General features: G+C 51.8%; 4 protein-coding genes across 4 annotated transcripts; 3 read left to right on the forward strand and 1 right to left on the reverse strand.

Moving 5' to 3' along the window:
- Positions 1–12: 12 nt before the first annotated feature.
- J4E84_002556 (uncharacterized protein) lies at positions 13–2,349 on the forward strand (the record flags this gene model as incomplete). Its single annotated transcript, XM_049385178.1, has 2 exons — positions 13–1,446; positions 1,495–2,349. 2 exons carry the CDS (start codon positions 13–15, stop codon positions 2,347–2,349), a joined length of 2,289 nt encoding a protein of 762 aa, XP_049247201.1.
- A 910-nt stretch (positions 2,350–3,259) lies between these two features.
- J4E84_002557 (uncharacterized protein) lies at positions 3,260–7,010 on the forward strand (the record flags this gene model as incomplete). The annotated part of the gene is made up of 5 exons (XM_049385179.1): positions 3,260–3,301; positions 3,451–4,251; positions 4,303–5,967; positions 6,031–6,497; positions 6,551–7,010. 5 exons carry the CDS (start codon positions 3,260–3,262, stop codon positions 7,008–7,010), a joined length of 3,435 nt encoding a protein of 1,144 aa, XP_049247202.1.
- A 390-nt stretch (positions 7,011–7,400) lies between these two features.
- Positions 7,401–8,123, reverse strand: J4E84_002558 (uncharacterized protein; the record flags this gene model as incomplete). Its single annotated transcript, XM_049385180.1, has 1 exon — positions 7,401–8,123. The coding sequence occupies one exon, from the start codon at positions 8,121–8,123 to the stop codon at positions 7,401–7,403; it is 723 nt and encodes a 240-aa protein (XP_049247203.1).
- Positions 8,124–8,565: 442 nt separating this feature from the next.
- Positions 8,566–10,075, forward strand: J4E84_002559 (uncharacterized protein; the record flags this gene model as incomplete). The annotated part of the gene is made up of 4 exons (XM_049385181.1): positions 8,566–8,831; positions 8,902–9,337; positions 9,388–9,979; positions 10,032–10,075. 4 exons carry the CDS (start codon positions 8,566–8,568, stop codon positions 10,073–10,075), a joined length of 1,338 nt encoding a protein of 445 aa, XP_049247204.1.
- Positions 10,076–13,284: the final 3,209 nt, after the last annotated feature.

Consider the following 13,284-nt stretch of genomic DNA (forward strand, 5'->3'; position numbering starts at 1 on the left):
CCCAGACCTACAATGCCAAAATCAAAGCGACCGCCAACTTCGGGTTATGCCCGAATAGCCCAAGCCGAGGAAGAAGACGACTCCGGCAGCGACTTCGAGGGCGACCACCACCAGAATCCCCTGTCCAACGCGCAATATGCACCAATACAACCGCAACGGAACTCGAATATGCGCATGAATGGCTCAGGCGCGAGTTCACCGAATCACAGAAAGGGCCCGTCGGGGCGACGGCAACGTGCCAATTCTGGCGTGGACATAAAGGCCATCAATGCGCGATTTGAGCGATGGGCCGACGAGATTGCGCAAAAGTTCAAGATCAAGAAGCAGAAAGACTCGGCAGACGAGGAGGCGCTCGAGATCCATCACTCGGTCTTCCAGGCGCCAGACTGGGTGCGACCGGCAACAGCAGAGTCGCTCACATTCGACTACGACGTGCCCTCCGACCGCTTGACGAAGCTCGAATTCGACGATATCGTGGAAAGCGTCAGGACGGCCATCGAGATGGATGTACATCCCTTGTTGATTACACAGGGCAGTTCAGGCAGCTACTTCGCGCGCACCACACAGGGCAAGGTGGTGGGCGTGTTCAAGCCTAAAGATGAAGAGCCCTACGCGTCGCGCAACCCCAAATGGACCAAGTGGATACATCGCAACTTGTTTCCGTTCTTCTTCGGTCGCGCCTGCCTTATTCCCAACCTCTCCTACATCTCCGAAGCCGCCGCATACGTCCTCGATACCCAGCTGCGCACCAACCTCGTACCCTACACCGACGTCGTCGGTCTGTCCTCGAAATCCTTCCACTACGACTTTTGGGATCGCCGCGCATACTACAGGAAAAGGAAGCCATTTCCCGAAAAGCTTGGGAGTTTCCAGGTGTTCCTGAAGGGCTTCAAAGACGCGAATATCTTCCTCAAGGAGAACCCGTGGCCAGATCAGCATAACACAAACCACAATGCGGACAGGGCGGCACAGAAGAAGAAGCGGAGATGGGCTGAAGACTGCAGACCGAATGGTTCGCAGTCAGACGGCGAGGACGAGGACGAACAATCTGGCAATGGAGATGCGCAGCATCAACGGAGAGGCTTCTGGACGCCTGCGATCCAACAGTCATTCAGAGAGCAGTTGGAGAAACTGGTCATCCTCGACTACATCATGCGGAACACCGACAGAGGCCTAGACAACTGGATGATCAAGATTGACCAGAAGACGCAGCAGGCCTCCATCGTCGCAGAACCGCCCAAGATGGAGCGCGATGATGACGAGGGGGACCATCAACCGAGCTCCTACACGAGGCAATCGATGGAGGAATCTGACCCGTACGGGCGAAGGGAACCCATGACCACGACTAGCCGGTCGAACACACCCATGCAGAGTGGGCCGACACCCACAGTGACCATCGGTGCCATTGACAACAGTTTGTCGTGGCCCTGGAAGCACCCTGATGCTGTGAGTACCTGCTCAGAACTCCCCAACGCTATGCTAACATGACTACAGTGGCGCAGCTATCCCTTTGGATGGCTCTTTCTACCCGTCTCGCTCATCGGCCAGCCCTTCTCCGAAGCCACCCGCCGCCACTTCCTTCCCCTCCTCACCTCGAAACAATGGTGGAGCGACACACAATCGGCACTCCGAAAGTGCTTCTCACAAGATGCCGATTTCAAGGAGCGCATGTATGCGAAACAGATCGCGGTCATGAAGGGACAGGCTTGGAATGTGGTGGAGACACTGAAGACACCGGATCTTGGGCCGCTTGAGCTCACGAGAAGGGCACGTGTATGTGTCTGGGATGACATTGTCGAGATACCCATCGCTGTGCCGCTGAGAGCTCCGTCTGCGGAGATGCGGAGGAAACAGCCACCGGGCAGACAGCCAAGGGTGGAGGAAGAACATGAAGAAATGGATATCACAGCTGTCTCAACGCCGCCACAGAAGCCCCAGAAAGATCTCCTCATGAACTCGCCACCCCTCGAGTCCGCACACGAGAATCGCTTCAACCTCACGCGCGGCTCATCCTCTCTCGACGTACGACGTCCTGACCAAGGCCCAGAATCACCAGCGACCGTAAGCGACGTGTACTGGGGTTCGCGCAATTTGAACAGTCACTCAAATGGCCGGCCTCCGCATCAGTCACGCATGAGTTACGATGCGCCTCGCCGAAACACGCGCGACTCGCGACACCATAGGCGACACTCCTTGACCCATAGGAGGGACCTTGATGATTATGGCTTTGACGACGACGGCGATCTAGGATACGCTGCAAACGAAGATATGGAAGGTAACAGGAAAAAGGTCATCGTAGAACGTTTGGAGATGGTCAAGGGGCGGAACCCGGTGTTTACCTGGTGTTGAGCAGATGATCGCCCAGTTTGAGGCATTTTTTTTTTTTACATTATGGCATTGTGCGTGAGAGATTCGTCTTGCATCACGGGCGCAAAGTTGCTGTGACTATAACATAGGCATCTGGTTGGGCAGCATGGGAGGCGTTTTGTCGTACAGAATCTACGGATAGCAACATGTGTGTAGTAGCGGGACAGCTCCGCTATCCTGCTGGTGCACCCACACCTTCGCGTACGCTGCGCAACCCCCACACCCTTTAATAACCTGAGTGATACATGCGCGTCGTCCGCGAGCTGATGAGACTCTTGCTTGCTTCTCTTGTGCAATCTTTATCGGTTCCCCCCGACAATCGCGGGCAGCGACCCTTTGCCGATGTCCCGTGAATTATCGAGAGGGTCATCTGACACTCCTGCTAGCCCTTCTCAGCCACACGCGATGACTTCCCACGATCAACAGGAAAGGCAACAGCGCCATTTCACCCACGCACCACGGTACAAATGAATGACTCTTTGTTCATCTGAACCTGTATCCGACCGCATTGTTGCCTGGCAAACCTGCCGCCGCTGGGACGCGAAACCATACGTCTACCTTCACTTACCCGACGACCGGGTATACTAAGCGACTACACGCCATCATCTCAACATTTCGAGCCTCGGAACTTCGCGCCCTGCATCGACCGCAACCAGGCTTCAGGGGATTCGCAGCAGTTCTGGGGGCTCTCTGAGCGCATCGAGACACCCTGAAAACGCGTGATTTGTGGCGAGCGAAAGGATCAGGGCTTGGCATACGGACTATCAGATGCGCTTCGGCATCAACATCGTTGGAAGGGCTGGAAGAGCTTGGAAGCGCTGAGGGGACCTGCCAGAATTACCTGAAGCTCTCTCACCTGTAGAGTCCTTGTGACTTTGATTGCGAGCCCATCATGGACAAGTTTAATCCCGCCCTATTACTTGACCCGAGGAGGGTACGTAGAACAGGTATATCTTCAATCTCTCTCTTTCTCCTCACCTTCTTCCACCTCTTCACCCAAAATTGCCTACTCGCCCTTGATATTAGTCCTGGTGTTGAGGACTTCCACGCATCTTCATCGCTCCTTCCCTTTGACCATCACAGCCCAGCATGGAGACTATGGGAGGCAGTCCAGCCTCTGACTCCTCTGCGAGGTCAGAGCTGGCCGTATACGAGCCTGCTGTGGAGCCTACTCTGTACGAGCCTGAGCCTGATCCTGCCGCCTACGAGCCCATTGTCACCTCCTCACCCGTTGATTCGCTGCCGGATGCACCTGCGTTCACAAGTCACCCAGGCGCCGACGTAGAAGCAGAACCACACCCAGAACTAACCACGCACGTGCCAGGCGACCACATGGCCCACCACAACCAGGCACAAAACAACGGAACGCCTGCACCACACACTCCGCAATTCGATCCACGCGCGCTTCTCAATCCGAACTCGTCGACTCCTAAGCGCCCTGCGTCATCCGGTAACGACACTGACCGCGGCCGTACTGACCCCACTATTGCTGGCCAAGTCTCGCTCGTCGAACGCCTACACAACGTTCAAGAGCGCACGTCATCGCCTGCCAAGCGCATCAAGACCGAGCGGAAGAACGGTAATCGGCCCAACTTCACCGGTGGGAGTGCACTTGAGCTTCAAAACGGACAATCACCTGCCCCGCCGCCGCAACAGGGACCCGCAATCGACTTGACCATGAGCGACGACGAAGACGAGATCCAGGTCGTTCACGACAACAGCAACGATGACATCTGCATTGGCAAGCTCAAGCAGACCTACATCCAGGCTCACGTGGTCCCTTTTCCCGACCCTAAGAAGTTCCATGGCAATCATGGTGGCCAAAGCAGAATCAAGGTATCCTTCCGCAGGGGTGGCGGTCACAAAGGAAATCAGATCATCATGGTAAGGTTGCAGTTCAAGATACATGTGTAACATAAATTAACCAATATCTAGGTGCTTGACGGTATGGGTAAAGAGTTCGGCAGAGTTGACATGAAGACCGCACAAGGTCTCACACCACTGATCGATAGCGCGCAAACCAATGGTCTAAAGTGGCTGGCCTGGACTGAACCACGCCGAAAGCTTCCCAACGAAGGACCGCCTGGCAGTCAAATCTCTGCGCTTGTCGGTATGACTTTACAACTGTACTGTCCTCGTAAGTCTGCGGATCACCTTGGAAGGTATCTCAGAAGTAAGAACCTCATCCTTGAGAACCCCGTCTTCGAACTCGCGCGCCATGATTACTACAACCCACAGTCTAAGGAGGGGTTCCAGAAGAATCAAGTAGGACAACCCGATTTCCAGCCGTCCACCCAGTACGCCGTTGGCGCTGCCACAAACACCTACGTCCTTCGCAGTGTCGACGAGATTCGCGCTGATGTCGAAGACGTCTTCGATACGGTTGTGAGTGGCTCGGAAGAAGTTCCGATTCGAGAGCCTTCAACGCTCATCAAAACCGAGCTGTACCCTCACCAAAAGCAGGCGCTTTACTTCATGGTCGACCACGAACAAGAACATCCGCCAGACGTCTACGATAAACGCAAGGACTCCTTATGGGCCCCGAAGTATCGGGATAATGGACGCAAGTACTACATGCATATCATCACCGGCGAACAGACGGAAGATCAACCTAGACCTAGTCTTGGGGGTATCCTGGCTGACGAGATGGGATTGGGTAAGACACTCAGCATCCTATCACTCATCTGCGACGATACCTCGATTGTATCCGCCAAAGACTTCTGCCAGAAGCGGCCACCTCCGAGGCCCTACCCAGGCATGATCCAGCCCACAATCAACAGTCGCGCAACACTTCTTGTTTGTCCTCTCAGCACCATGACGAACTGGAAGGAGCAGATCAAGGACCACTTTCCACAGGGCACAAGCACCCTGAAGTGGAAGCGGTACCACGGCTCAGAGCGGTTCAGCATAACACCTGAGGTCCTTGCAGATCACGACATAATCTTAACAACGTACCACATCATCGCGAAAGACCTCACAGACAAGAAACGAGCGTTGCCCTACATCAACTGGTTCCGCATTGTTCTGGATGAAGCACATACAATTCGCAACCCGACCAACCAGTCCAAGGCAGCATGTACGATGATGGGTCAACGTCGTTGGGCTGTAACCGGTACGCCTGTTCAGAATCGACTTGAAGATCTGGGTGCTCTCTTCAACTTCATCAAGTTGAAGCCTTTCGATACTCCCAGCGGCTTCAACCAGTTCATCCTCGGTCCTTTCAAGAACGCCGACCCCAACGTTGTAACGAAGCTTCAGCTGCTTGTCAGCACCGTTACCATTCGTCGTACCAAGGAGATCATCAAGGACGAGGTCCCCAAGAAGCTTGACTACGTTGTCAGATTGCAGTTCTCTAAGGAAGAGCAGCAGTTACATGACTGGTTCGAGAGGGATACTCAACGCAAGGTGAATGCTGTCACTCAGGGCGATAAGATGGGTGGACGATCATACGCCAAGATCTTGACCGCCATCCTAAATCTTCGATTGATCTGCGCTCATGGTCGTGATCTGCTCAGTGAAGAAGCGCTCAAGACTACCGACGGCATGACCTATGAGAAGCCCATGGAGATAGATGAGGAGGACAGCGATAGGCCACAGCTTGTAAGTACTATCCGCATACAAACTGTTGTGAGACATTCACTGACTTCGTTCATCGATATTTAGACACGTCAACAAGCCTACGAGATGCTCACTCTCCTCGATTCGACGAGTGCAGCGGACTGCCTGTACTGCCCAGATAAGAAGTCTTTATTAGAGGATGATTCCGATGACGACGAAGACGAAGATGGCAACGTCCAGGAAGATATTGGCTACATGACCACATGCTACCACCTCGTCTGCCCACGTCACATCAAGAAGCTGAAGGATCAGTGGAAAAATAACCTCATGGCAGATGGTTCAGTTCGTTGCCACGTTTGTGACGACGTCAACCGGCCCACGGTCCTCAAGCTCGAACGCACGGACTACTACAACTATATCGAGGAGCAGAATCAGATCCGAAAAGACCCAAAACTGGCGAAGAAGATCGGAAGCTACACTGGCCCGCATACAAAGACCCAGGCTCTACTCAACGACCTGCAAGAGTTCCGCGTATGGAGCGAGCAAAATCCAGATGAGAGGCCGATCAAAAGGTGAGTTGATACCTATATTACCACACCGAGACGTGCTTTACTGACTTTCACAGCATTGTATTCTCCTCATGGACCACACACCTCGACCTCATCGAGATTGCTCTCAAGAACGCCGGCCACTCTCTCGTCCGCCTCGATGGCCGCATGTCGCGCGAAAACCGCGACAAGTCTATGCAGGCACTCCGCGAGAACCCTGCAGTCCGCGTCATGCTTGTATCTATTGGCGCAGGAGGTCTCGGTCTCAATCTTACAACAGCCAACAAAGTGTTCATGATGGAGCCGCAGTTCAATCCGGCAGCTGAGGCGCAAGCTGTTGATCGTGTTCATCGGCTTGGTCAAGATAGGGAGGTTACTATCAAGCGCTTTATCATGCAGAACAGCTTTGAAGAGAAGATGCTAGTACTCCAGGATAAGAAAAAGGCTCTAGCTAACATGACGATGGCAAAGGAGCGCAAGGGCAAGGAGGAGGCTACGAAGCAGAGGCTGGAGGAGCTTAGGAGTCTTTTTAGATAGAGGGCACGTGATTTTCACGGTGGGGAAAATGGCTGCTTTTGGTGCGCGGGCTGCTCTAGGAATGGGCGAAAAGGCGGTATCCTGCACGGAATCTCATGATATCCGGACGGATACATCTGCGGGATTAGTTACATCCGGGGAGTTTTCAGTCTTACGTAGCCTCCAGGCTTCGGCCCAATATTCTTGATACACTATAACTCATCTCATACCGTGCAGCCTACATTCATATTAAACCTTAAAATGGACGAGATGCTAAGGCGATGTAGTCTCCTGGGTCGCTTTGTTTAAATTGTTGTCAGTGGACTCTGAAGCCTACAACAGCATCAAGCATCAACATTCAGAACATTTGAGGGCAACGTAGACGTCTAAGTGATTTACTTTACGCCAACCTTACTTGCTCTCCTTCAATTTGATCAAGAGATCCTCCATACTAGACGCATACAAATCGAACTCGCCGAAGACATCCGTACACGGATCGTGTTCTTCAAAGTCCAGATACGCAGTCTTGAACCCAGCCTTCCTCGCCGCAATCAAATCCCAAGCATGCGCGGCAACAAACCACCTCTCCCCATCCCCCTTACTCAGTCCCTTCTCTGTCAAATGCCTATCCGCATTCTCATACACCCTCACATCCGGTTTTGCAATCTTGATAGCATCACAGCTAAGCAGATGCTGCTCATCGAGCTCAATCCCCGCATTATGATAATACGCCAAACTTGTCTCCGACCCCCCATTCGTAACACCATAAACGTCCCAGCCCGCCTCCCTCAGCCCATCAAAACACTTCTTCAGCCCATCACGCGGCCCCATGGCTTTAAACGCTTTCATCACTTCGTCGACGTCCTCGTCCGTGATGGCGTCAAGGGGTAGGTCGACCACGGCACATGCGCGGCGGAAGGTCGACTTGAGGACTTGCGCGATGGGCACGTAGGAGCCGCTCACGGATACATATGTGAAGTCGCGCTGCGCGGCGTAGAACCAGCTGAAGAAGAGCGTCTTGGGGTCTACGGCTGCGGTGGTGAGTTTGGGGCCGAGACGCGATTGGATGGTGGTGATGGGGGCGGAGAAGGCGAAACATGTGCCTATCACATCGAAGGAGGCGGATTTTGTCATTTTGAAGGGTTTGAGGTTTGAAGTTGATTCTTGCGAGGTGAAATCTTCCCGCTGGGTATGGAGAGGGCGTGGGGTGAGTAAGCCGAGGATGCCACCGAATTGGGTTGGAGAGACCCTGTGACGTCAGCCTTCCCGGGGATGAGGCCGAACGGCTCTCCCCAGCGTTGCTACTTGCATCTCATATCAGCGATATGCTCTCGGCGAAACAAGAACTTACGCCCGGTGACGAGGTACCTATGTCTGGAGGTCCTTCAGCAGCCCACGTGCTCCGCGCGCGGATGGAGGGACGATTTTTACTGGGGCTGAACGGAGGCGCCTTGCCTGTTACAACCCCTGCAAGCCTTGCTCAGCCCTCTAGGTATCAACGTGAGATATAAGCTCAGCTTTTCCTGTATTTTCCATCTATCTTTATTTCTCGTTTCATTGCGTTTGAGCTTCCGCAATGCCTGGCATAGCGAAAACCGTGTACTGGGCCCTCGTCGTAGCGTGGGGCGCGTCGCTCTACCAAATCTACCTGAAAGACCTTTTTGCGATTACCTTTGGTGTTGGGCGCGTGATACAGAGTATCGACGAATTTCCCGAATTTAGTTGTCGCCGTCTGGTACATCCAAGGCTGGAAGCGTGCGAGGACATTTGGCTAGACAATGAGGGAAGAACGCTGTATGCGGCGTGCGCAGGTACGGCGCCTAGATTGGCTTGGAATCAAGCGTACGTTATCTCACAGCTATGCTACTGCAAGCGATCGCGGTCTCGCGGCTTGACGTACTGACTGGTATAGCATGAATGACCTCAACGTAACTGGACGGCGGCCCGGCGGCTCAGAGCTCCTCGCCTTGGATATCGACGAGCCTGTTGAAGACGGTCTCTACAATTTTCGCAGTATCAAGCCAATCGGCCATTATGAAGGAGTAGATGGTGGCTCTGATCTCGATCTTCTGGGCTTCGATGTCCAGATCTTGGACGACAACACCATGCGCTTCTACTTTGTCAACCAACGACCACCAGTCGATGCGTCCAATAGCATTGTCGATGCTTCTGAAAGTGGCGCGAACTCAACAATCGAGATCTTCGAGATAAGAAAGGGTCAAGAACAGATGCGTCATGTCCGAACCGTCTTTTCTGACGAGATTTGGACGCCGAACCGTGTTGCGGCGCTTGGCGATGGCTCTGGTGGATTTCTGGTTACGAACGATCATTCAGTCAAGGTTGGCATGGTACGTGGCAACCGTATCTAATCATATATCAAGTGACTAACGCAAATCAGCGTCTCGCACTCGACTACTTCATCGGTGGAGGAAACGTTGCCTACTGCGACGGAGCTGGGAAGTGTCACGCAGCCTACGACGGCAGTGAGGAGCGCCAGTTCACACGATCAGACGCACCCAGTGAGCCGAAGTATAAAACATACCTTGACAAGGCGCTCAGTTACCTTCCCAAAACAAAGCTCAAGTTCCCCAACGGACTGGCCCTCGGCCGAGACGGCCTCTTCTACGTTCCCAGCACCATCGACGGTCAAATCCGCGTCCTAGCACTCCAGCCCGACAAGACCCTCAGCTTGGTCGATACCATCCACGTTGGCATGCCGCTCGATAATATCTCACCCGATGCGAACGGCGATATGTACGTCGCAGGTTTCCCGAACCTATACCAATCCAGTAAAGGCTTTGACGATCCTTATAATGGCATTTCACCTGTCACTATCTGGCGTATCAGGAAGACGGTAGATGTAGGAAAGACTGGAGTAAGAAGTGTGGATTATAGGGTTGAGAAGGTCATCGAGGATAAGGATGCGAAGGTGCTGAGTGGGAGTACGACGGTTAGGCATGATGTCAAGAGTGGGCGGTTGTTTGTCAGTGGTAAGTTCATGATTGTGGTGCGCGTTGATGACATTGTGCTAATCCTCAATAGCTGCGGTGCACCCGTTCCTTGTGGTTTGCGAACCTACGAGATGAACGATCATACTGAGGGCTGCATGATGTCACGCTCGAGGAAAAGACCAAACCTCCATCTAAAGTTGCCAATCTAGAAGTCTACATTGGCTTCAAAGTTTGATGTTTCTCGTTCTTACGCTACTGTAGACTGCAGCGCAACTGTTCGACTTGTTCCTTGTACGCGGTGATCACATGGAGCATATGAGCCACAATATTGAATTAAATATTGAAATTGTAGTTTATTTCTGCTGCCACTTTCACTTTCGGGAGAGGATCTTCGATCACGCCATCATTTTTGTGTTTCAACGAAAAAGACATCGAAAAAGCGTAAAACGCTTTTGGTGAGTCGTGCAACAACCCGGCTGCTCGAAAGCATGGGTAGATGACGGAGTACTTTGAGAAAACAGCAGAGAACCGCAGTCATGTGATCCTTGCTTCTAGGATTTTGTTAGTCGAAATTTTGCAGATAAGAGAGAAAGAAGAACGGAGGAGAAGAAGATTATATACCTTTCAGAAGAGCCCGAACGTCTTGCCACTGGCTTTCCAAAAGACGAAAGCATGTTGCGCTGGTACTTATGTCTACGAAAGCTGCGACACTTGCCGGTATCGCGTATAGACTTTGCATAGATGTTTCTCAACTCATTATGTGAGTGTTGTACTAGCTAATTTGAAAGCGGAAACAGAACAGACATGCCAGGAAAGCAGTCGAATTTTAGGGGCCTGAATTCGGGTTACATGGATGGTCGACCCAGAGATTTTGGAATTGCACAGATTATAGTGGAGTGCAAAGATGCAGAGAAAGAAGTGGCACAGAAGATGGTTTGTACAACCACTCCAAACGCCATAGACCGCCCAGCAGCTTCATTTGGATCTATTCGGTATGTTTCCAAAAAGCCGTACGATGTTGGTTTCGAAGAGGGTGTCCGTAGAAGTTCCCGACGACATCTGCTGAATTTCCATGCCTTGCGACTTTTGACAGCCTTGAACATATGTCCATAGCCTCATACAGCTGGGTCGATGAGATCTTTTGGAGCAGCAAAAACATGACCTGTAACATACATATAGAGTTCATCCTTTTGCTCGATCGTGTAGTAGCTTTCGAATTTTTCCAGGCTGAGACATAAGATATCTCGACTGACATTTTGGAAACAATGTAGGGGAGAACATGAACTGAACTCATCCAGCTTTGGTAAGCACGTTTCGTTCAAAAACGGAGATGAAGTGTGTTGATAAGAGAAGATATCCGCAAACCCGACACTTATATACCTCTCATCCCCAACCCTAGCTCCACATCCGCTCTAGCCTCACCCTCCACCTCAGACCTGCGCAACAAGACCCCTCGCGTCTCTGCGCCATCTCACCAGCGCCACCAGATTCGCACACGGAGCACACTGCACCCATGCGTGTGTCAAGTTGCAGACCACCTCATCCAACCTTCTCTTGTCCCCGTCATCGAGCCCAGCAGCGAAGTCCTCCCAGTCTTTGGCCGTGATGTTCTCGTTAGTCTGAGATTCGCCGAAGATACGGTAGACAGCCATGGTGACGTCGTTGTCGGCCTCTGCAAGGATCTGTTGGCAGCGGTTGGTAGACATCGTTGTATTTGGCTTGGGTGGGTTTGGTAATAGTTTGGGGCGTTGTGGCTTTGTTGTAGTTGGCAAAAGCAGGTTATGTATTAATTCGAGTAAAATGGATATTCGACTTGAAGGAGTAATGTGGGTGAGGTGGCGGAATATATACGAAATGGTAGCCGGCTTCCATGTTTGCGCAGCCCAAAGATTGAATGATGCGACATCGATTGACCCTTCAAGTGTTGGCACCATTGGCAAGACTCGATGTCAACCTCATATATCAATGTACCGATATCGAAAGGTTGATTTTTCGAAGGGTGCACTGGACATGGAAGCAGCCTTCGTTGCTGTTGTAACAAACTGGAAAGCAGACGAGGCAAAGACATCGCTTCTTGTGAATGACGTTTTGGGAATATAGACACCGCTATGGTATGAACAAGGGATGCAGCACGCAAGAAGAGTGATGTTGGGCCCCGCCGTCGTCTTCTGTGTTGAAGCAGCCGCAGAGGGCGGGCGCGGACATTGGACGGACTATTCGTATCTTGAACCCGCAGACATAAACTCGTTCGGTTCTGTTTTCGATCTTGCCCATTGTTGTATAGTATAAAAATGATAAGGCAGAGCAGAAGCCATGGAACTCAGGAGCAGGAATCTTTATGCGAACCGCGAAAGTTGGTGTCGCGATCATGTATTCCCATCTGCACAATTTTAGACACGAGCAGAGACAACTATTCTACTGAGACATGCGCAGCTACCATTATTAATTTGAGTTCATCGTGAGATTGAGAGAAGGCCAGAGAAGCGTTCATGAAGAAGGCCTGGGCGCAATTTTGTAGTTTTAATGGGAGAGAGCCATCTTGCCGCAACCATCAGGCTCATCCACGGCGTTTTCGATTCTTTGTCTGCAAAGGAGGATAGAAAGTAGAAATTGCGCAGTAGAACCCACTATTTGTAGGGAGAAGAGAACCGATGTGCTCACACGGTAGCGTCGCCATTTTTGTTGCGCTTTTTTAAGAACGGAAGCAACCCAAAGGCCAGACATGGCGAAATCGTCGCTGCTTTTGAGTAGGTAGACAAAGTCCAGGAAATAGGGACATCGAGTGACCCTCGGGGTTTTTGGTATAGGAGAAATGCTCCAGGAGGAGAAGACATAAACCAGAATATGACCTTTTTTGGTATCTTCACGGAAAAGATGAGGGAGGAAGAAAGGTAGGCCCCAGGAAGATTTTATACCCTGGCGGGCGAGCGCTCGCTCCAGTTACCAACATACACCTTCATTTCTAATCCTTCAATGAAGCACTGATCTGATGCCGCAAGCATCAAATCCTTCCAGAATTCTTTTGTTTTCTTTCCTGGCACCGCAGCCGTCAGGCACAGACATGTGCCACAGGCATCTACTATTTCGGCTCTGCGCAGTCTTTCTTGCACACCATAAACATGATGATAATGAACTTCGTTTTCGATTTTTTCTTTTAAGGAGCGTTCCCTGAGCCGCCGACCATGAAAGCTGTTGGCAGAGGTTTTGAGTTGTCCAAAAGTGCAAGACGGGACTTTCATCAAGGGGTGTAGACGTGCTTTTGACTAGATAGCGAAAGAAGGTGCAGAAGCGCACATGAACTTGTCCTCGACTACTTTTCGAAAGAGGAGAGCAGCAGCCATAAG

Source organism: Alternaria hordeiaustralica (genome assembly GCF_023758085.1).
Source record: "Alternaria hordeiaustralica strain BMP 2776 chromosome Unknown scaffold_3, whole genome shotgun sequence".
NCBI lineage: Eukaryota > Fungi > Ascomycota > Dothideomycetes > Pleosporales > Pleosporaceae > Alternaria > Alternaria hordeiaustralica.